At 41.7% G+C, this 21197-nt stretch overlaps 1 protein-coding gene across 10 annotated transcripts in view; it reads left to right on the top strand.

Moving 5' to 3' along the window:
- The window catches only part of LOC135289973 (neuronal acetylcholine receptor subunit alpha-7-like), a 64524-nt gene that overhangs the window by 31465 nt on the left and 11862 nt on the right, over positions 1-21197 (top strand). For 4 of the 10 annotated variants that reach the window (XM_064403861.1, XM_064403864.1, XM_064403862.1 and 1 more), the window contains exons 4-9: positions 3572-3616; positions 5285-5394; positions 7680-7759; positions 8983-9150; positions 10802-10996; positions 12265-12351. In XM_064403861.1, coding sequence (XP_064259931.1) covers positions 3572-3616; positions 5285-5394; positions 7680-7759; positions 8983-9150; positions 10802-10996; positions 12265-12351 — 685 coding nt within the window. Of the gene's footprint in view, positions 1-2389; positions 2502-3571; positions 3617-4494; positions 4636-5284; positions 5395-7679; positions 7760-8161; positions 8812-8982; positions 9151-10801; positions 10997-12264; positions 12352-21197 lie in introns of those variants that run through there. The other 6 variants (XM_064403868.1, XM_064403867.1, XM_064403869.1 and 3 more) reach the window with 6 other exon arrangements.

The following is a 21197-nucleotide window of genomic DNA, read 5'->3' as shown; positions in this document are numbered from 1 at the left end:
TGCGAATCAGGAGAACTCTCAGGGGAATGATGGAAAAAACACCTCTGGGAGCTGATCATTTTCAGCCTCACCCAGAATCTTTGCAGGACTGCTTTCAATGCTTTGCTGCACAAAAAGATGGGAGTTGAGAGCTGGCCCAAAGCAGAGGGAAGGTCATTCCCAAGGCTGACAGTGCCAAGACAGGAAAGTTGAACAGAAAAAACAGTGGGATAGATTATTAAAATTTTCTCCTGGGAGAAAAGGCATCCTCTTAACTAATCTTTAAACCCCTCTGCATAAACCAGTGGCACAGAATGAGGGAACTGCCTCCAGCACTTCCCAAGCTCAATAATGACCTTTTAACTTAGGCAAAGCTAAATGATCAGTGATCTCTTGAGACAGAGTAAACCACACACGTTTTCCAGGTTATTTGTGAGTGTCCATGTAACAGAAAAAATATAATCCCTTCTGTGCCAAGGTATTTTAGAGGTGCATACAGCACACAGGTCATGATGAAGATGGCAGGAGCTGTAATTCTTTTCCATCTTTGTGGAAAGCTCCATAAACACCTCAGCTCTGAAATGCCTCTCACTCTAACTGGGGGTGGACTCAGACTAAAGGTTCCCATGGCCCTCATATCCTCGGCAGCCCCAGCAGGCACTTTTTCTTTGATTCCTCAGAGTCCTCCTTTAGAAAGGACTTAGCAGGAGAGCTACTCCCGGACAAATGCCTGCCGAGTATAAAGTCAGCTTTGCTGCTTCAGCAAACCAGGTACTTCTGGAAAACTCAGATCCTTGTTTGAAAAATATTCTGTTCTGTTGTGCAATGAGAAGGGCCCATCAAGCTGCATCTGTTGACCAGCGCTACATATGGAAACATTTTCTGTGTTTGCCAAAATGTCAGGTGCCATTTAAGAGCTCAGCAACCTGCAGGCAAGGATGGGAATAGTTTCTGAATGGCCAAGAAAACATCCTGAAGTGACTTTTTTGTTTCACCCAAGCTAAGAGAGATGTAAGCAGCTCAAAGCCCTAGTTAGACCTAGGAAAACAGACAAGGAAGACCATTGTTGCTCTCTAGATAAGCATTTGAGAACTCAAAACTGTAAGTTTTCCTTTGACTACAAAACATATCTAAGCACAGTAGCCTTGTGAAAAGCAGGCAAAGCAGACCCAAGACAGTACATTTAACGCTATGTGAAATACCTGTCTGAAGAATTGTTTGGAGTCAAAGCTGATTAGCCAGGTCGTTAGTATCTGACACACAGATAAACAGATAATGACAACAAACTGTTTTGTGAAATACAGAAGTCAGCCCGAGATATCTTCCTTTGCAAGCTGTCAAGTATAAACTTATTGTGCCAGAAAAGAAGTTTCCTGGTAAGGTATGAAAGACTCCTGATGGAAGGCATCTGCACATGATGGAAACACCCAGCCTCACAGATGTACATTAGACTTTAATGCATTCCTATGAGGTTCACATAGGTAGATGACAAAATAAGGAATGTCCTTCCTTCTCTTTCGCTGTAGGTTTCAGTGTAGATGGGGAAAATCCTTAGTTTTGTACAGCAATGGCATTGGCTGATTGTTGCTGACCAGCTTTTTAATCATCTTGTTCAATCTCTTTTAACAGTACACAGGAAGTCTTTGTTAGGAGGACATGTGCAGCTTACAAGTATAGAGCATTCTTTGGCTAACCACACAAAATATTGTTAGTACTTGATGTGCAATTCAGATGATTATCATGCTTGCCAGCCCTACAGGACACCTCAGGAGTCATTGGTGGCCAGGAATGCATGAGTCATATGGGCTGATGGCTAGCCTCTGAGGATCCCTGGGACACAGCTTCTGTGTTTCTGGGTTGCTTTCATTTCCCAGGTCAGTAGGCATGGATAGCTCTGATGACTCTATCAATTACCAGCTCTGGTGTTATTCTTTATTTTTCAAGATGGTGTTTGAATCCTTCAGCATCTATAAAACTTTTCTCTACAAGCCCAGTCCTCTAATTTTTCTGCAGATTTTCTTACAATTGCTTCAACTACAGCAACCAAGGGAAAAAAGGGGGTGCAGAAGGACCAGGCCTCTGGAGGTGGGTTGTAGTTTGCATAGAGAGAGGAGTACATTTGCTGGAGCAGCAAAGAGGAGAAAGGGAAATGTATGATCTGTATTACAATATAAAATCACATCTAATTTTTGTGTGGCATCTCACAGGGGCAGAAGCGTTGTAGTCAGGTCTCAAGGGGACTCAAGAGGAGATAGTGTGATAGACAATTTTATGTGGATCACTATGGCAACCTGTTTCATGTCTGAAATTTACCTTTCCTGGGAATAGGCACCTGGCTTCAGAGCCTAACTATGGCCACAGTGCCAAAACAATCAGCAATCCTCCTGGTCAATGACGTCTCCCTTTCTAGGTTGTGGTATTTCTGTAGCTCCAACAGTGCAATTGTCAGAAGAGGAGATCATGCTACAGACAAGGTTCAGGAGGGGAGAAGGGGAGGAAAGGCAGAATTAATGTAGCTTGAGGTGAGCAGACTGGTATTTTTCCAAAGTGAATAGGGCAGTTTAGTTTTTCTACCTTGTGAGAGAGTACGTATTGCAATAAGGACATGACCAGAGAGGGCATGCATGTATGGTTTAAATGCCTACCAAGCAGCTTGCAATTGCATGGTCTCCCACTCGAAACACTGCAGACAACCATGTAAGCTTCCTAGGGCATCGACACACACAGGGACAGCTGGGCATACAGTGACCCAGTCCCTCTGAGCAGCTCTGCTTCAGCTCCTGGGAAGTGCAGGGCATGGCTGTGGTGGTGTTTGGGTACCTGTGTATCTGCACCACAGTGACTCTGCAGCCCTGCTCCTCCAACCCTACGGTTCAGGGCCCTGCACCTGCAGAGTAACTGCAGAAAACTGGGCACCTTGTGACTCCCCAAAGAACTTGGGCACCAGCTGGGTGGTGAGAGCATCTTCATTTCTGTTATAAGAGATTCTTCCCCATGGCCTCTGCATGCAGGAATGACCCTGCAGACTCCTGCTCTGTGAAAGTGTTGTGTGAGCTCCCTCTCAAACAGCATTTGTGTCTTTTTAGCCAAGGGATAGCTTCTGCCCAAGGCCAGCCCTTTATTTCCTTTAGCCAGAGCTAAGCTACATAGCAATGACACTTGAAGAGAACAGCACTTCTGGCATTATTTCGCCATTGCTTTGCAGTGGCAGCAAATACAACTTGAAATCTCTCCAACTATGACATGCAGTGTGGTATTGAAAAACATCTTGTTTTGAGCAAGTAGCTAGAAGGTAAAACTTGGTAAGGAGTTAATCCCCAGAAAAAGAATAGTCATCATCTATTATTTTCCTTTTTATTTTTAATCAGTTATGATAAACACAGGGAGTCTGTAAGTTTAAAGGATAAGAAAAAGAGCCACTATTGTCTGGGCCAAATAGTGGTGTTCCAGTGAGATCACAACCTATTCCATGGAGTTTGGTTTATGTACCACAAAAGTCTGGATTGTCTAAAAGACACAGAAACTCTTCCATCTCTAATCAAACTGTTTCATCACTTTTCCTCTTATCTTTCCTTCCCCCTTATCTTCAAAGGATGAGAAGAATCAGGTGTTGATCACCAATGCTTGGCTGCAGATGGTGAGTAACCTCTATCGGTAAAGAAACTCTAATTGAAAATTACTGAATCTGATTTCTTAGCAGAAAAGCAAGACTGCTATCATGTAGATTATGTATAATGCAATACAAACAGGCATTTTGAGTCCTTTAAAATTTCCCTAATGCTCCTTTTAGAATTGAAAATTAAAATCAGGAGACTACACTAATCCTTTGGACAGACCTGTTGACCTTTTGAGCATAGAAACCAACTGTATTGTTTTGCCAGTGGCTGTAGTGATCTAGTAACAAAGAGTCTAGAGTTAGGGTCATAGCTAAGAAGAGAGGCTCAAAGTGCTCAAGGCTCTCTCCATAACCAGTGATGGGGACTTATGAGCAAGCCAAACACCCAGTAAAATAGGCACCTGCACTTGCTACTTCTGGGAAAATTCCACCTCTGCCTGAGACTGGAAGCTAGGGCATCTGTCCCTGAACACAGAAGTGATCACATGCAGACCACTTATATGGTGTGGTGGGTAGTCCATGGACCACAGAGGGCCCAATGCTGCTTTGCTGCTGGCAGCACCCAGGCAGCTCTCTGGGATAGTATCTTCCCTTGTGCTTTACAAACCTCTTACATAAACATTCCTCCTCCCTCTTCTGCAACCTGCTCCAGCTAAGGATTCATTTGCATGTTCACACAGAATAAGCAAAACTGACCTTCACTAAGGGAAGGTACCTCCTTTGCAGAATGGATCTTCCCATCAGGTCTGCCTGGCTGTCTGTGGTGAGAGATATAGTGTTTTCTTATGCAGCATAAACAGATCTCCTTAAGGGCTTGTGGTCAGGAAAGAAGCAGTTTTTGAAGGAAAAAACAGTGGGAGACTTGAATGATTAAACTAATTCCACTTTGATTTTAACAGCCAAACACTATCTCATATGAATATGTTCAGCTGAGCAGGCTGTTTTTTCCTCAGCTCCCTGCTGGGATTTGCAGCAGAAATGAATGTTTTTATATTGCAAAAACTAACCAAGACAAACCTATATGACTACAGGATTGCTAGGTGGGTGTCCTGTTTGTCCATTGCAGAGATGTTGCACAGTTTCAGATGTTCCATAGAGATGTTCCACTGATTAAGGTTTCCCTTGCAAGCCTCGCATTGAGCTTCATTGTAAGTCAGAAGGTTCTTCCCAAAAGCTGTTTCCACACCTTTCTCACATTAACTGTGTTGAGGTGGAGGAGATGGGATCAGAAACAGCCCCTTGGCATATAAAGTTCGCTTGCCTACCTCTCATTGCAAGATGATTAGTAAAAGAGTCATCCAACCGCTGTAACAGATTAAATTATTTCCACCCAACGGGGAGTCTCAGACCATGGTCCACCTACCACTAACTACATCAAAAACCACTTTACTTCAGAACCAGCAGTCCTCATGGAAGTGCCTATTGCCAGTGGTTCTGCCAGCCCACCAGCAAGGGTTTGGGATGTCTGACTTCTAGCCACAAGATGAAGAGCTAAGCACTGTCTTCAGTAGTCACAGTGTTATTTCCTCTATATATGCCAGCCTTTCTTAATAATTAAAACGAAGCATTAAACTATTATCATACTGCGGCTATTGCTATTGGCAAAATCCATTCTGTTCCTATAATATTCCAAAGAACTTAGACGACTTTTAAAAGCTTGTATAATCTGATGTATGTTTTTGTCAACAGTCCTGGGTTGATGTTTACTTATCTTGGGATCAATATGAATACCCAGGAGTGCAGAACTTGCGATTTCCTGCCGACCAGATTTGGGTACCAGACATTCTTCTGTATAACAGGTAAGCAAGATGTGAAATGGCTGGTAGGAGACTAGAACTAAGTGCAGAAAATCAGCCATGCTTCACTGATACTATGGGCCTTTTGCCCTCTATGGATTTGGCCTTACCCTTAAAAAGTAACAAAACCAAGCATTATCAGCTAACAGATTTTTCTAGCAGCCCATCTAATCTTCCTTGCTGTAGTTCCCCAGATGTCTTCTTTAACTTTTTCTCCGTGAACACGGAGAAGAAACTATTATAGTCTCTTCAAAACTACTACTGTCCTATATGTGTCACAGTGTTTCTGATTGAAGTAAACAAATGGATTTTCATCTCACTTTCGTTATCACATATTTTATAAACCTCTCCATCATTCTTCTTATACTCTGAGCATTCGCTAATCTGTTTTTCCTTCTACAGAGATGAATCTAGCTCTCTAGACAGCATTGTTGCAGTGTTGAATGAAGTGGAAACTCTCTAGACAGCTGTTTCCTTAATGCTTTCTAGGAGATGGGGATTTGGGGTTTTCTCTAATAATATCTTAATTCTGGACTTATTTTTTTTTATCTATTGCAAACCCCAGATGTCGTTCAGCTGTGCTGTCTTACTAGATTTTCCCTGTTATGTCTTTCTCTGACAGTTTTCAGGGTAATACTTTCTAATTACCCAGATTAAATTTCATTTTGTTAGTTTCCAGAGTTCACCATGATCTATATTCCATTCCAAACCCTCACTACAAGATATCCAAAGGAGGCCTGGAGAGACCTAGATTGTTTAAGTGCTCTTTACCTCAGCTTTACTTCTTACTGTGTCTTTATTCCTTTTCAGTCTCTAAAATGGAGGCATACAGCTTGGTCCATATTACGGTAGTTTATAAGAACATGCTGAAATTCAGATAGATACCAGCCTCCTCTTAGTAAGAAAAATAGGTTGATTTGATGCAGTTGGCCCTTCACAGATCTGTGCCAGATGTTTCACCCCATTTTCTTTGAAGTTAGGCTGATGTCTATAATTTTACCTTTAAAAGAAGTCAGAATTCTCTTTGATCTCCCCTAATTCACCATGCCCTTCCCTCTTCTCCACAAGCTCTCACACATAATTGTTAATGCTTCAGAGGGTATTTCGGCCAGTCCTTTCAGTTCTCAAGAGTAAATTTTATCAGCTCTGCTGAGTAGAATCTCTCTTATCTACATTTCCTTAACCTGTTCGTCCCCTGTTCTGCCATGGACTCCTGCCACTGTGTGAGAATGAGTTGCAAAAAGCAAGTCACACAGGGTGCAGGATACTGCAGCTCTCTGCACCTGTTGATTTTTTCCTTACTTTCCTCTTTTTCCTCTCCCTTTGTATTTATAAAACCACTTTTTGTTGTCTTTTATGTCTTTCATAAATATTACTCTTCTGGACTTATGCTTTTCAGTGTCATCCCCTTTGCTTTGTATTGGGAACTGAAGACTCAAGACATGGATAAAGAGCAGATCGGAAGAGTAATGGAGGCTGTGAATTTTTAAAATGCGGTTGAAAGACAGGGCATGCAGGATGGTGTAGTGCAACATAGACCTGCACATAGCCACTACAGGCAAGGCTCTATAAGCCAGGGGATCCCTCTGTGGTTAATCTCTTCCTAAGAGACCCTCTGGAACAAACCCCCAGACCTGCTTCTTTGAAGAATCATGTCCTTGTCTGGCTCATTACCCCTTTAATTATATCAGAATTTTGGAAGAGTAAAGAAATTCTCTATCCTTGGTCCCTTTTGCTCTTGGAGTTTCAATGAATCTCCTCCTACAAGCCCCTAAAATAACTTCTCTCCAGTGGTTTCTTCCAATGCTAGAAGCAAACTCTTGTCCTCTCTGCATGTCAGGAGAATGCTTGTTACGTCAGGCCACCATTGCTGTTACAATGTATCTGTTACTACAGATGTCTGGGTAAGGTAGCAGATAGGTGATTTATGTGTGAGCTCCCTCATTTTGACAGGTGACCTAGAGAAGCCTCATTGTCCCAACTGTCCAGTTTTTGGATACAACTAATGTGACACTTTTGCTTCTTTTCCTTCTGCCTTTTTTCTGAGACATGCAACACTCTGTCTCTCACTTCTTTGAGGACATTGCAGCAAGGCAAGCAGCCTGCCCAGGTGCAGGCTGACAGTAACTATGAGGAACTGAGATATTTATCAAGGGTAGACACTTCACACAGATGTAGGAACTTATTTCAGCCAAAATATTATTTTTATGTTGACAGTTACATCTTTATTCACACATCATCTTGCTTTTTCTTTATTTTTGTTCTGTTTTGTTTATCCTGTGTTACAGTGCAGATGAAAGATTTGATGCAACATTTCACACAAATGTGCTGGTGAACTACTCTGGATCCTGCCAATATATTCCTCCAGGTAGGGCACAGAGGAGTATTTGTTTATTTTTAATCAAGTAATTTCAAGCAGGTTTCCTTCATGAATGAAACCAAGGTGTCAAAAGCCCTCTGTGGAAATTTTGCAACCTAATGTTTGCAACCTTGCAAACATTATTAGACCATCTAATACTAGGACAGACCCACTATGAAAATTTAAGTCCATTTTCAGTGGCATTTATACTTTATGAAGCAGTAAAATGTTCTCCTGAGCAGTTTGCTCAAAACATCCAGCGGCCCACCTAAGGTGTCATCCAAAGTAAGGTGGTGCACACCATGTCATCATGTTTCATGTGCAGTCCATCTAGGTGTGTTGTGTGCAGAGGTGTGTGAGCAGACATGACCCCAAGAGCAGCACTCGCTCAGCATTGAAGTCCTTCTTGTCAGGCTGAGGCTAAAAATCCGGGTGAAAAGACAAGCTGGGGTTGGTCTCACCCACCTGGGCCCAAGTATCAGTCTCTTTTAATCTGTTTTATTGATTCCCTGTCTTCATGGTTCAGCATGCAGGACTCACCAGCGAACACAGAGGCTACCCCACAGTTGCTCACTGTGGTGGACAAAAAATTCCTAAACTTTGTGTCATAGCATAGCACTGTCCCCAAGCAGGTCCACAAGGCCCAGTGGGGATCAGCAATGACTTCCCTGATGGCTGCTCCCCTGTTGTTCCCTATCCATTAGACCCCTTAAAGCAACCCAGAACATGAACCAGACACGTTCAGAGTTAAATTCAAGTCTCAGTTACCACACAGATGATAAAGGCCGGCACTGAGCAACGTTTAGGACAATAATGTGTTTTCAAAGGGCTGTGGGTCTGAGGCATGGCCTGTCCAGGAACTCCATTCAAAGAGCTGCACAGCACAGTAAGTCCCTGGGGCATACTCTTTGCTCCTGTCAGACCAAGCAATACTGCCTGTAATTTGCTAGGGCCAGCTGGCACTGGAAAACAGGCTGGGCTGCTCCTGCATGGCCCCAGTATCCCAGGCAACCTACCTCAAGGATGCAGTGAGAGAGATCTTCACTGGTGGAGAAAGGGAGGTAATTCCACTCATGGCAGCATCTTCCACCTGCAGTACTTGTTTGATCACCCCATGATGATGGTATCACACAGAATTTTTGAAGAGAAAACTTGGTCACAATCAGAGACAGATAAAGGTAAGATGAAATGCGCCCTGAACAGGCTTGATCATGACTTATTTCTATCTACAGGCATTTTGAAGAGCACATGTTACATTGATGTCCGCTGGTTCCCCTTTGATGTGCAGAAGTGTGATTTGAAGTTTGGCTCCTGGACTCACAGTGGCTGGTTGATTGACCTGCAGATGCTCGAGGCTGATATTTCCAATTACATCTCAAATGGAGAATGGGATTTAGTGGGTAAATTGGCCAACCTACAAATTTTCAATAGTCTAGTTGTCAAAGGCAAACCTTAAATATATAGAAATAATAGATCAGTTGGACATGGAATACAAATATTAAAAATATAGATCTAAGAAGAAGCAAAAAAAATAGGAAAAAAAAATCACATATCAGAGACAGCCTTTCAGCAACGTTCATTGAGCTGTGTCTGAAAACACTGTGTTCTGAAGCAATTGCCTGCCACTGAGTACATAAATGAAAGCTACTAGTCCTGACACATTTGAGCAGTTTGTCAGTACTAAACTTGGATGTGTCTCATGTAGGTGCATGGAACACTACTGTCACATTTACTCTAATCAGCAAAATTGATTGGTGTAAAAAGTATTCCAGCAACACTTTTACATAAATGGATCTTTCTCATCCAGAAAAACATCAAAGTGTATACCAGTACATAAAATGCACAGATTAGTATGTCTCTCTTCCATGCTTTGGAAGATACCTGTATTTTCAAAAGAACTTGTGTCCAGAACTAGTTATTCAGAGAATTTCTAGTAGGTTATTTTGAACTCATTTATGTAGCTGTAAGTCACAAGCAATGTTACAGAAATTGATGGAACTTAGCTAGCTGCAAGGAGATGTTACAAAAAATACATTTATCTTCTGGTCTGTATATACAGACAAGGAAATAAGTGCCCTGCCAAACTGCATGCAGTATTTTTACCATTTGGGGCATCTGAGAAATTGTATGAGAAGCCAGAAGACTCCATAGTGAAATCCTCCTAAAGTCCAGCTATTTCAGAGCAATCCTCTCTTCCAGTCCTCCTTTACAGTGGGTATTTTGTCCAATAACTTTGCATATTTGTTTAAGAGTTTGTGGTTTATCTGCCTTCAACCCTGACCAGGGAGAACAAAACAGGGACTTATTTAGCTCATACAGCAAAAGCATTAAATAGCACCTCAGGCAAGCTGTGGCTATATCCTTTAAAAAGTCTTTGCTAAGCCTCTGCCAGAATGCACACATTGTCATATCATCTGTCATGTCCGCAGAAGCAAAAGAGAAAGGAGCAATTTTGGCATGAAAGATACAAGGTGCTGAGTTCTTCCAGCTCTCCCGACATTTCCAGTGCTCCTGCAGTCCCCATCATGGAGCACGTCAGGCAATCTGCTGCAGCGTGATCACCATGGGCAACCCTGCGGTACAGCTGTATTGGACAGCTATGTCTCTTAACCTCCAGATATGACAGACTTTGAGCTTAACTTAGCATCCTTTTTGATGAGTAATCCTGTCTGTTTTTCCTGACAAAAAAAAAGAGCAAATATGTATAGAGGATCACAGTGGCACTTGTCACACAGAAAATCTGCTGCATATGCTAGTGAATATCACATCAACAGTATGTTACCATTCACAGAATGTAGGAAGGCAGAGTGCACATTCTTGAGGTTGTGATGCCCAGGACTGTTTTGTTTTGGTTCAGATGAACTTTATTAGCTAAGCTATGTTTTAATGACTCAGAAGGCATGAAAGCAAGCCCTAGAAAATACAGAAGGTGGACCAAGAATAGCAGAGGTGATAGACATTGGCTCATAAACCATCACTTCTTGGTCCAGTCCTGGGAGGTAACTGGAAGTCCTGCATCTCTCCCCACTGCTCTGATCATCCTCTCTGTAGGTGTCCCAGGGAAGAGGAATGAGATGTACTATGAATGCTGCAAAGAACCATACCCAGATGTGACATACACTATCACCATGCGTCGACGCACCCTCTACTATGGCTTGAACTTACTCATTCCCTGTGTTCTCATATCTGGCTTAGCACTGCTTGTATTCCTTTTGCCAGCTGATTCAGGGGAGAAGATTTCTCTAGGTAAGTGCTAAAACATTAATTTGTTTTACAAGCATGCTATAAAATAGGAAAAAAATACCTCATGTTGCTCGATGAAGATTTCACTAGAGCAATAGAATTACTTTTTTGGTTACAGGAACAAGGATAACAGCTTTCTGTATGGCATTCACACATCCTGTGCTATACATATAATATCTTGTGGACTGGGAGGAAGCTGATCTTGTTGCTGGCACAGGCAACAGTAATAATATTCTGTCGTGCCTGTTGTCATGTACTTTAGTACATCTCAATGCATTTCACAGCTCATTGACTCTTTTTCGGATGGAACATACTAGGAAGCAAAGAGTGAAGGGCTGTGAACAGCAGCAGCTGGGCACTGGATGTTCACCTTCAAAATTAGCTCCCAAAACACCTAGCCATGTGTCCCTTGTGAACACAGCCATGGAAGGGCTAAATGAGATTTACTGTTGTCTGTGTTGATAAAAATGAAAAGGGTCTCCTTCCAAGAGGAGACAGGAAAGAGCTGTAAATACAGCAGATTGGGACAGATGAGATATTAAGAGTTAATTGTACATGATTCTGTCTCAGGACAGAGACTTCTAAATCATATGAAATGTCCTCAGTGGGCTTTTTTTGGTTGAAAAAAAAAGGTGCAGCCTGCCTTATAAGAAGTAAAGCACAGGCTATCGGGGGTACAATTGCTGTCTATGAAATATAGGATGGGGGTAAGGGAAAGAGTGATTTGAGCTGAAGTACAATATTGGCATAAAAATAGGAGCTAATGTTCATGCATTGACCTTTTGATTTCTCAGTATCAGGATGGTTAAGTTTAGAAACAGCCTTTCCATATAGAATAAAGAGCTTCTTTTAAAACAGACTGCATGTCTTTGAGGGATGTTGTATAATATGTGATAGCAAAACCTAGGCTGCTGTCTGTGAAAGTCTCTCCTAGCCCTTAACAACCATTTGGGCTTTGTGCAATGTTTTGGAAAAGCACTGTAGTTCACCAGTTTTACAAGCTTTGTTTCACTCAGCAAAAAAGAATTCTCCATTACTTTGAGAAAAGGAAGGGTTTGTGTGTATTAGAGAAAACTGAAAAGAGAGCAGATAGAGTTGCATCGAAAAACACTCACATTTGTGGAAGTTCTAATCTTCATTGACAGACATGAAGTCATGGGTTTGCCTTAGCTGTATATCAGGACAATGCTATATTTAACAGCAGAGACATCAGAGGAGCAGCTGCAGAGTTCATTTTCCTCATTCTACCCAAATATGTTCACTCCCTCCAGGTATCACTGTCCTTCTTTCCCTGACTGTATTCATGCTACTCGTGGCTGAGATCATGCCTGCAACTTCTGACTCTGTCCCACTAATAGGTAAGTTGATTTCACAGTGCTTTGTGCATTGTGTGTGATGCCTGTTCAAAGCCAATTTGAGGACTGACTCTTTTTGTTACTCCAGTTTTGCATTCAGCAGTGTCAGGAATGTCAGCCTGGATTTCACTGTGTGCATATATGACAAAGACCTACATGAGGTTACAAAAAGGCACAGGAAATAATAGATAAGCAGGTAATTGCAAGGATTGGCAGGACACTGCAGAAATCAACACTGCAGAAAATTTATTTTCTTCTTCTGCATTACACCACCTCCCTGCTATTACACAAATCCTGCCTGCCTCCCCTCTTCCCTCATTCTGAAGAGCAATTCAGGATACAACAGTCAAAATTCAAGTATATCATTGAAGCATTTTTAACATGTACTGAAAACTATGGGACAGATCATCATCTTGGGACTGTGGGCCAGACAGACATTGTTACAGCCTCTGTTTTTGTAGGACTGCCCCTTTGCCTTGGTCTCATGGGGCCTTACTGCAGGTTAGACAAAATAAACCTGTCCTATTTTATAAAGTCACAAAGAATGAACACTACCTGAAAAACCTGTGAGTAAAACTCATGACTAAAGTACACATTCTAGACAACAGAAATGAACAAAATAGTCAACAATATATCTAGGTGCTGATGGAAGATGCACCTCATAATTGTATAATGAAGGCCTCAAAAAAGTTATATAATGACTAGGTCAAAAAAACCCATTTATTCAGACAGCTTCATTATCTGTCTTCAAGGGTTTGAGACTAGGCCTGACTCTGAGGAAGGAGGATATGCATCCAACTTTAAGGACAATGGTACTCATAGGCAAGACTTTCTGAAAGCCTCCAAAATACTTATGCATCTCAGTGAAAGTCAGCATACTTTGAGTCACACAGGAGCTTCCAAAAAACTAAGCTCTTTCTGAGCATATACTTAGGACACAATGGAGACAGACACAGTTCTAGAGAAACTTGTGTGCAGGAAGGAGACACAAGCCATCTTGAGCCACTGCTGACATAACTTTGCTGCGTATGATACATAACAAATCCCATTTAGAATTTGTAAAGGGTACACTTGCCAACGGCCAGTCCACTAGCTTTAACCTGAACAGTTTCTACTAATACAGTATTCTATCGTAGAAGGCAGGATTTGTAACCAAGAAAAGCGATGAATAATTATGTATCTTTACGGACTTTGATGTTGCAATGACAGAAAATTTGTGTTTATCAGAAAATTCCTAAAGTTGCTGTAAATTATATCCACTACTCTCTTGTTCTCTGCAAATATTTTAATTTGTTATTGAAGACAATCCTGTTGGTCAGACATGATTTATTCTTATTAAATTTTGGATGGCTGTTCCCATCCCCACCCCCTTCCTCAACTGTCCAGAAATGTTCCCTGAGGACTTGCTGCCTGATTTACCCAGGGACAGAGTCATAATGACAAAGCTCTTATTCTCTGAATTGTCTTTTTGAGAGGTGGATGCAACATCTGTCTTTCTCCATCTCCTTGGTCTTGCAATGATCCCTTTAGGATTATTGATGATCCCATGGATTTGGGAAGCTGCAGATCTCACAATCAGTCCATGAGTCCTTCCTTACCTATTGCTGGTCATATTCCTCATCTCTGAACCATCTCTAAACACAAATATGTCAGAGACCTTGATGCTGCAAACTGAGGCAAAGTACACACTGCCTTGACCTTATCACTGTTCACTGTCACAAAATCATCCCCTCCTTTCAGCAGCAAGTCTATGTTTGCCTTGTTTAGCTGTTTGTATAGTGTCTGTGTAGTGATAGAAACTCTTCCTATTGCCTTTGATTCGCACACCAGTTTCAATTAATGAGTTTTAACATTTCTGACACCAACCATAATGACCAGATAGTTCTTCCAAATTTTCATTTTGTAGCCTGTCTCTGCTTCCCACAACCCCATCTCGTCTGCAATGAAGCCCTACCATGAGTTCACAATTTAGCCACACTCATCTACTGATGTGCTTACCTATTTCTTGCATTTGGAGGCACTGTGCTTTAAGCCCTTGCAGTTTTCCTGCGTTGTTTTATCTTTCAGAGCATTCCCTAGTGGGATCCCAGCTGCTAGTTCCCCCCAAAAATGACAGGTCTGTTCATCTGAAGTCCAAGGTATATGCTCTGCTGTTCTTAGTCCTCACTCAATAAATGGTCCTGAGCTTCACTATTTCACAATAACTCCAGCCTAGGTTGTTACTGATTATTATGTTCCCAAACACTTCTTCATTGCTAGTGAAGCACAATGTGCACCACTCCTAGTTATGCATTATATATGTGCTGCCTTTTCAGCAGTCATCAGGGTAGATCAAGCCACTGGTGGCAATGAGGGTTTGTGAGGCAGAGGTTTCTCTGAGTTGTTTTAAGTCCTTATGTTTACTGTCTTTGGATAGTCTGTTATGCACTCCCACCACAGAATCACTCCTTTTGGCCTCTTCACTGAAGCTGATCCACAAACTCTCCAGCAGCTGTAGTCCATGCTGACAGATGCCCCTCACATCCAAGTGGCTCCTTCATATAACTTTTTCTCCTGAAGAGCTTCTGGTAGTCAGAAATGTCCCTCAACATCTCAGTTTTCCAGCAACATTATTTTTTCATGACTATGTGCAGAGTTTCAGTTCATCCTGCCTATTCCCCGGACTTAATGTTTTTTCTCACTCTGGAGGTGAGATATTCCACTTTGTTTCACCATTCTTGAGGTCTTTCTTGCTCTGATTACCCAATAGCATTTTTTTCCATCCTAGTCTGCTACTTCTGCATTTACATTTGGGTTGTTTTCCCCCTTCCACAGTATTTCCAGTTTAAAACCCTGACCCTATCTTCTTGCTCCACTCCAAATTTGCAGGGAGACTGCTTATCCATGTGGCTTCTGCACCCAAACAGCCCTTTTTCAGTAAGTGCTCAAAGCTGGGCTGTGCGCCTTTACATTATCTCGAGTTCTGAAAACCTTATCCTTACTCTAACAAAGTGACATAGCATCTTTTCCTCACAGTAGTCTTACAGGTGATCCCACAGAGGATATTTTAGCTCCTGAATAGAATATGCCAGGTCATGATCACAGTTTTTCAGTTTTTCAGTATGATCTCTAGTTCAGTTAAAATCCTCAGAATTAATACAAGGAAAAGGAGTACATTTGGAAAGCTCATTCCAGTTTTGAAGAATCAGCATGGTTAGGAGCAGGTTACAGGAATAAACAAATCTTCTAAAGCATGTGGTTTGTGAAGGATGCCGATATTTTGATCTTGAAAGATAGATCCCTTGCTGATCTGCTGAAGAGTCACTGTTACCAGTCTTCATGCATATGGAGGCAGAGATACTTTGAAAACGTGACTCCACATGCTTTAAAAATCTGCATTAGATTTTTAGGGCCTGAGTTTTTAGGAAAAAAAGTACATCCATACCTCTCTGGATCTGCATGCACCCTCACAGCTATTTCAAAGCCGCTAATGCTGTACTTTCTTCTCCTTCTGACCTCAGCTTTAACTGCTGAACTCTAATAATATGGAAAAATATCACAGCTGCTGTTGGAGTGTCTTTACTGAGGTAGCAAAGGAGAACTATTCAATACGGCACCAAGAAAAGTACTAGCTTTTGCAATCTAGAGCATATTTACAGTTATGTGGAAATAATTAGTTAGTTCCTCTTAGTTAAGGGGAATAGATAACAAACAAAGCACCTGTCAGATTAAATAATCAGAAGGATGCAAGTGGGACAAGATGGTTGGTTTTTTGTACCTTTGCAAAGTGGGTCACCCCTTCCTTGGTAAGTGTTCTGCATTCTCTATCTGTTTATAAAGCTACCCAAAGCAGAGACTCTCTTACTCCACACATCCAACTTCCTCAGATGAGAGATTCCCATTCTCAGTGGCCTACCAACTATCATGTTAATATATGTTAAAACAGGTCAACTTCTTTTCCTGTAAAGAGCAAGTGACAAGACTTGGCCTAGGAATCAGTCGCTGGCTGCTTAGCACTTTAGAGCACCAGGACCTGCTGCTTCTGCTGCAGGGTAGAGCTTTTGTATGTTCCAGTTGGACAGGCTGGCCCCCTGCTCTCACTCAGCTTTCTTGGGATTTGCATTCAGATCAGTAGCTCCTTGTCCAGCAGCATGTCTGCTCCTATGCTTCTCTAGCACACCTTCCCTTTTGGGGAAAATATTTATTTTCAAAGCCCAGTTTTCAACAGTACACATCTATGCAAAGAAAGGCACCACAAAATTTTTAAAAGTTGAATCCTGCCCTTCCACAGAGATGCCAATGAAAGGAGAAGGCTGAACCAAGGAACAATGTCTCTGTTTCTGTTTAAAACCGTAATCACCTGTATTATAGCAATATGCTCAATCATTTAAATCAAAAGAGTTGAAGGCCCATGACATCTACAAACATAACAGTTTGGCTAGAATCCAGCACATGTCAACTTTATGAACAACAATTCTTTCTCTACAGGGTACTGGAAATCCCTCCTGGCACTTCAAACCTCTAGAGTGTAGCTCCTAAAAGACTCTCAGACTATGGCTATACAGCAGAAACTGTGTCCTAAACCTACCCTTCCTACTGTAGCTTAATCATGCCTTGCGGGAAGTGTGTCTTGCTGCAGCTGTGATTTTACTTACTTTTAATTTTTCTCTTTAAAGTTACTTTTACCAAGAATCCATATAAGTAGAAAACTGGAGTTCATTACTTGAGGAAAGTACGTACAGAAATGCGGAGAACTCCAGATGTGCTACACAACTAAATTACTGGTCTGACTGTGCTAATCACTGGGTAAAATCATAAAGCCTGGGTGATACAGCTCAGGTATAAGACAATTGGTTTTTTCTCTTTCTAAAAACCTATATGATTATGCAGATTTGTTCTGCACTATAAATGCCTGTAATTTCATGTGGATTTTGTGCATCTTCCAGTCCCTATTATTGCACTTATCCAGTGCATTACATAGGAAGACATAACCATGTCCCACTGTGTTGATTTCCTGGATCAGCAACTAAATCAAAATTAAACAAATACTGCTATTAACAAGTACTGTTATTTTAATTAGAGCCTTTGTACAAGATCAGGCTCTGCCTCTTGAAATTAAAGGACTAGGTAATTCATCTGAAAACTACATTAGAAGTATTTAGCTCTACATTGTAAGGACTATTTTTTTAATAAAGACATTGTGATTCATGTTCGGTAAATGGTTGAAGCCAATTATATTAGAGGTATTTTCAAACCTAAATGATTCTATTATTCTAGATAAATTATAGTGGACAAGGATCTGGTTTTGGTAATGGTTATATGGCCATTTTTCAGGAAAAGATGAGTTCTTTCCTTAGGCAATAGACATGCACCTGAATTCCTTTAAAGTCTTCATATCCCTGATCTGTTTTATAAGATGGTGTTTTCTATCCAAAAGCAATCTTATAATTAAGACTAGGAAATCATGCATTAAGAAGTCACTAAGGAACAAATTCCTCAAAGTCAATACAGATTCCTAACTACAACTCTTACCTTTCATTACTATCCTTTGGCTGGATCCTCCTTAAGATTACACAGTTGGTGGTCATGGTGTCCCACATCCAGTGGTGGGATCCAAATAAAGCAGTGACTAGAATCAAATTTATTATGCACTGCTGTAGGAAACTCTTCAATAATGCCTCAGAATAAGTTGCTAGTTTGGGCTCATAGACTTAAAAGAATTCATCTTCTAACGTAATACTTAGTTCTTTCCAAAATCAGCCAGTTCTTTAGAAAGACAGATCAATCCACAGCCCACGTGAAGTCAGACATGGCCAAAAGCCATTACTCTGGAAAATTTAGGCCAAGCCAGTGAGAAGCCTAACCACTACACCTTCCTGACTATTCTTTTCCCCTGCCTGCAATATCACATGCAAAGGGGCAAAACTTTTGGGGCTGCATGTCACTGTCTGCACTTCCCCCCACTTCCTGCAATTCTCTGTTTTACTGTCCTACAGTCCCACCACTGTGAGGATAGGGTGACACCGTACAGAGACAGACCCTAAAATGCCTGCTTTGAAAACTTCACACTGCTCTTTGCACTTGTGTAGAGCTGAAGCTCTGCAGGCTTTGAGTTCAGGCCCTAGGTAGCACAGGAAGTATAGTCACAGAGAAAAACAGCCAGCAGCGCCCACGGCTGGACTCTTTCAGCTTCAGACTAATGCTGCAATAAGCTCTGACTTAGCAGCCCTCTGTCCATCCTAGCCCATGCTCTGAGGAAGTAGCACTTTCAAAGTACTTTGTCAAAGCAGATAAAGCATGCTTCTGCCCAAAAGCCAAATATTGAAATGAGATGTTCAGATGTATCAGGCCAGTCAGATGATTTGTTTCTTTGGTAAACACTTTTTATTTGCAGTTCAAGGCTTCTCCTTGTACAGGAGAAGTAGTTAATAATTTCTGATTGTCTTCCATGCCAAAATAATTTCAAAGTGCTGCAAATCCTTATTTTCTACCAGCTCCCTCCAAAATAACACCACTGATTTTGAATTAAGAGTCTGTATTTTGCTTTAAAATTAGTTTATAGCAGAAAGTGGGGAACACTAGGAAGCTGATCTGTAGACAGTATTTGAAACAGGGAACATGAGGTTTATAAATATGAGGAACTGGCTCTTCCTATGATTAACATTCATGTGATACTGGACATTTTGGCTGGATGTATCAAATGAAGCACAATAAAAATAAAGTTATCTCCATCTCCAGTTAGGAAAATCGAATTTCTCTGTCTTATTTTGCTAAGCTACTGTGTTTTTTAAAAAATAACAATTTACTTGCTGCTTAGGGCTCCATTATAATGATATTTTCCAGCTGTGTCCCTTCCTTGCTGTTCCTTACCATGCCTATGCCATTTCAGTAAGCATGAACACTTTGCACTCCAGTTAAGTACCTTTGCAGCAGATGCTTGGGGTGAGTTCTTGCATTTAGTCTTACAGCAAATGAGATTGGAAATTAATAGGACAGGGAAGCAATGTGGTGCTTTGTCACCTTCAGGAGTTACAAATCGTTTTAAGTTATGTCACAGATTGTTTTAAGTTAAGAACATAAGGCATTAGTTGTTCTGACTAGAGAGAAAATTAGATTAATCCGTATAACATTTTTTGTCATCTTAGAGTATGTTCTCAGCTGATGCCATCTCACTTTACTCTGTCCCTATTTTAGTTTTTGGAGTACCTTTCCCCCCTATACTTTCATGGTCCTCTGTGGTACCTTGTCAGAATCAGGCCCCTGCTCAATCTCCTTCATGAAACAGAAATTCTCATTCATGGCAGCTCTTACAGCTTCATTCCCCATGATCAGTGATGATTTTCCCAAAGCCAAGGGTCTTGGAGGTTTTTTCTTTACAGAAAAATTAAATAAGAGAAAATTTTACTTTTCAAACTACCATTTCTATTCTTCAAAATCATGTGGAAGGAGAAGAGTTTCAAAACACAAGTACCATAATCATATGTCCACTTATGTATTTCTTTTCTGTCTGTGTACAACAGTAAGTCATAAAGAGACTTTCTCCTCTATCTTTTGATTTTCTTGGTCTCTGAAAGAAAGAGATTGCCGTTGCCGTTTGTAGACTGTCACAGCATCTGCCAGCAGCAAGCCTGGTCCCTGCCATAGGAGAAAAGAAGGGTGGTTGGAAGCCCCTCTGCCAGTATCTGAGGTTTTCATCAACTTGCACAGGCTTTAGTTCTCTCACCTGGAACATTTCCAGAAGAAGGAGCAGTGAATATCTCATTCTGAGCTCCCAAGAAGCACAAAGCATTCAGCCCTTAATGACTGAAATTACTGGACTTAGAGTGGCTCTAACCCAGTTATTCATTTCACGTGCAAAACCTGTTTTCTGAAAAGATAGAATAGAAACAGGAACACCAGTGGGAGACATCCAGCATCCAATTTGATCAATGTGAATGCCTGAGGACAACACATGGGCATAGAACTTTGTAGGGGCAACAGCTTCAAAGCACTAAATGAACAAAAAGAATTTAAGATGGTTCCTAAAATACTGCCAGAAAGGTCTGGTGGCTAGGCCTGGTCTGTTGCTTGGGAGACAAAATCTCATTACTTGTCCTCCCGCTCCATGCCATGCCCCATCTCACAGGACAACATCCTATTTCTGTGCCCAGCAACATCAGTGGAGACCCAGAAACAGAGTTTGCTAATTCAGGGCAGTATGGGGCTAGGGTAGAATGGGTGAAGATTGAAGTCCTGTGGCTCCAAGGGAAGTATTATCCATGAGCATTGTAGCTTGGTCCTTTAAGCAGAAAGGCTTCTCTGCTCCCAGGGTTGCTGGAGAGGGCTGAGTCATAGTCATAATCGGAAAGGGTGCCAGAGGTGATGTTAAGTTCCACTGTGGGGAACTGCACGGAGTTCTTTTAATAATGGATGGTTGGGAACGAAATTAAGCCAAAGGAGGCAAACATTGTATCTGAGAACCATTTATTGGTAATGAAAAAACAAAATAAAAAGTGTTTACTCTACCAAAGAGGGCTAGAGAAGATGGAGCAAGAGGAAGAAAAATGGGAGAGAGGGAGGGAGAGAGGAAACAGAGCGAAAAAGAGGACATTATCTCCAGAGGCTGGGGAGTGCCCTCCATGTCCTGAGGCTGTGCATGCTCCCTGCCTGTGGACAGCTCCTGGGGAGGACACGAGGTAAGGGGGATCGGGCAGGAGGGCCAGAAACCTGGACAGGGCTGGGGCGAGGATCACGGTGGTGGGCAGGTTCAGAGGTGGGCAGGGTTGGACACAGGTGGCTCAGGCAGGAGCACAGGGCGCTGGTCAGGGACACAGGGAGGCAGGACAGACACGAGGGCAAGCAAGAGCCGGCAAGGGCAGGAGAGCCAAAAG

Source organism: Passer domesticus, chromosome Z (genome assembly GCF_036417665.1).
Source record: "Passer domesticus isolate bPasDom1 chromosome Z, bPasDom1.hap1, whole genome shotgun sequence".
NCBI lineage: Eukaryota > Metazoa > Chordata > Aves > Passeriformes > Passeridae > Passer > Passer domesticus.
Note: the sequence above shows the minus strand (reverse complement) of the source record. Positions and strands in the feature narration are given on the sequence as shown.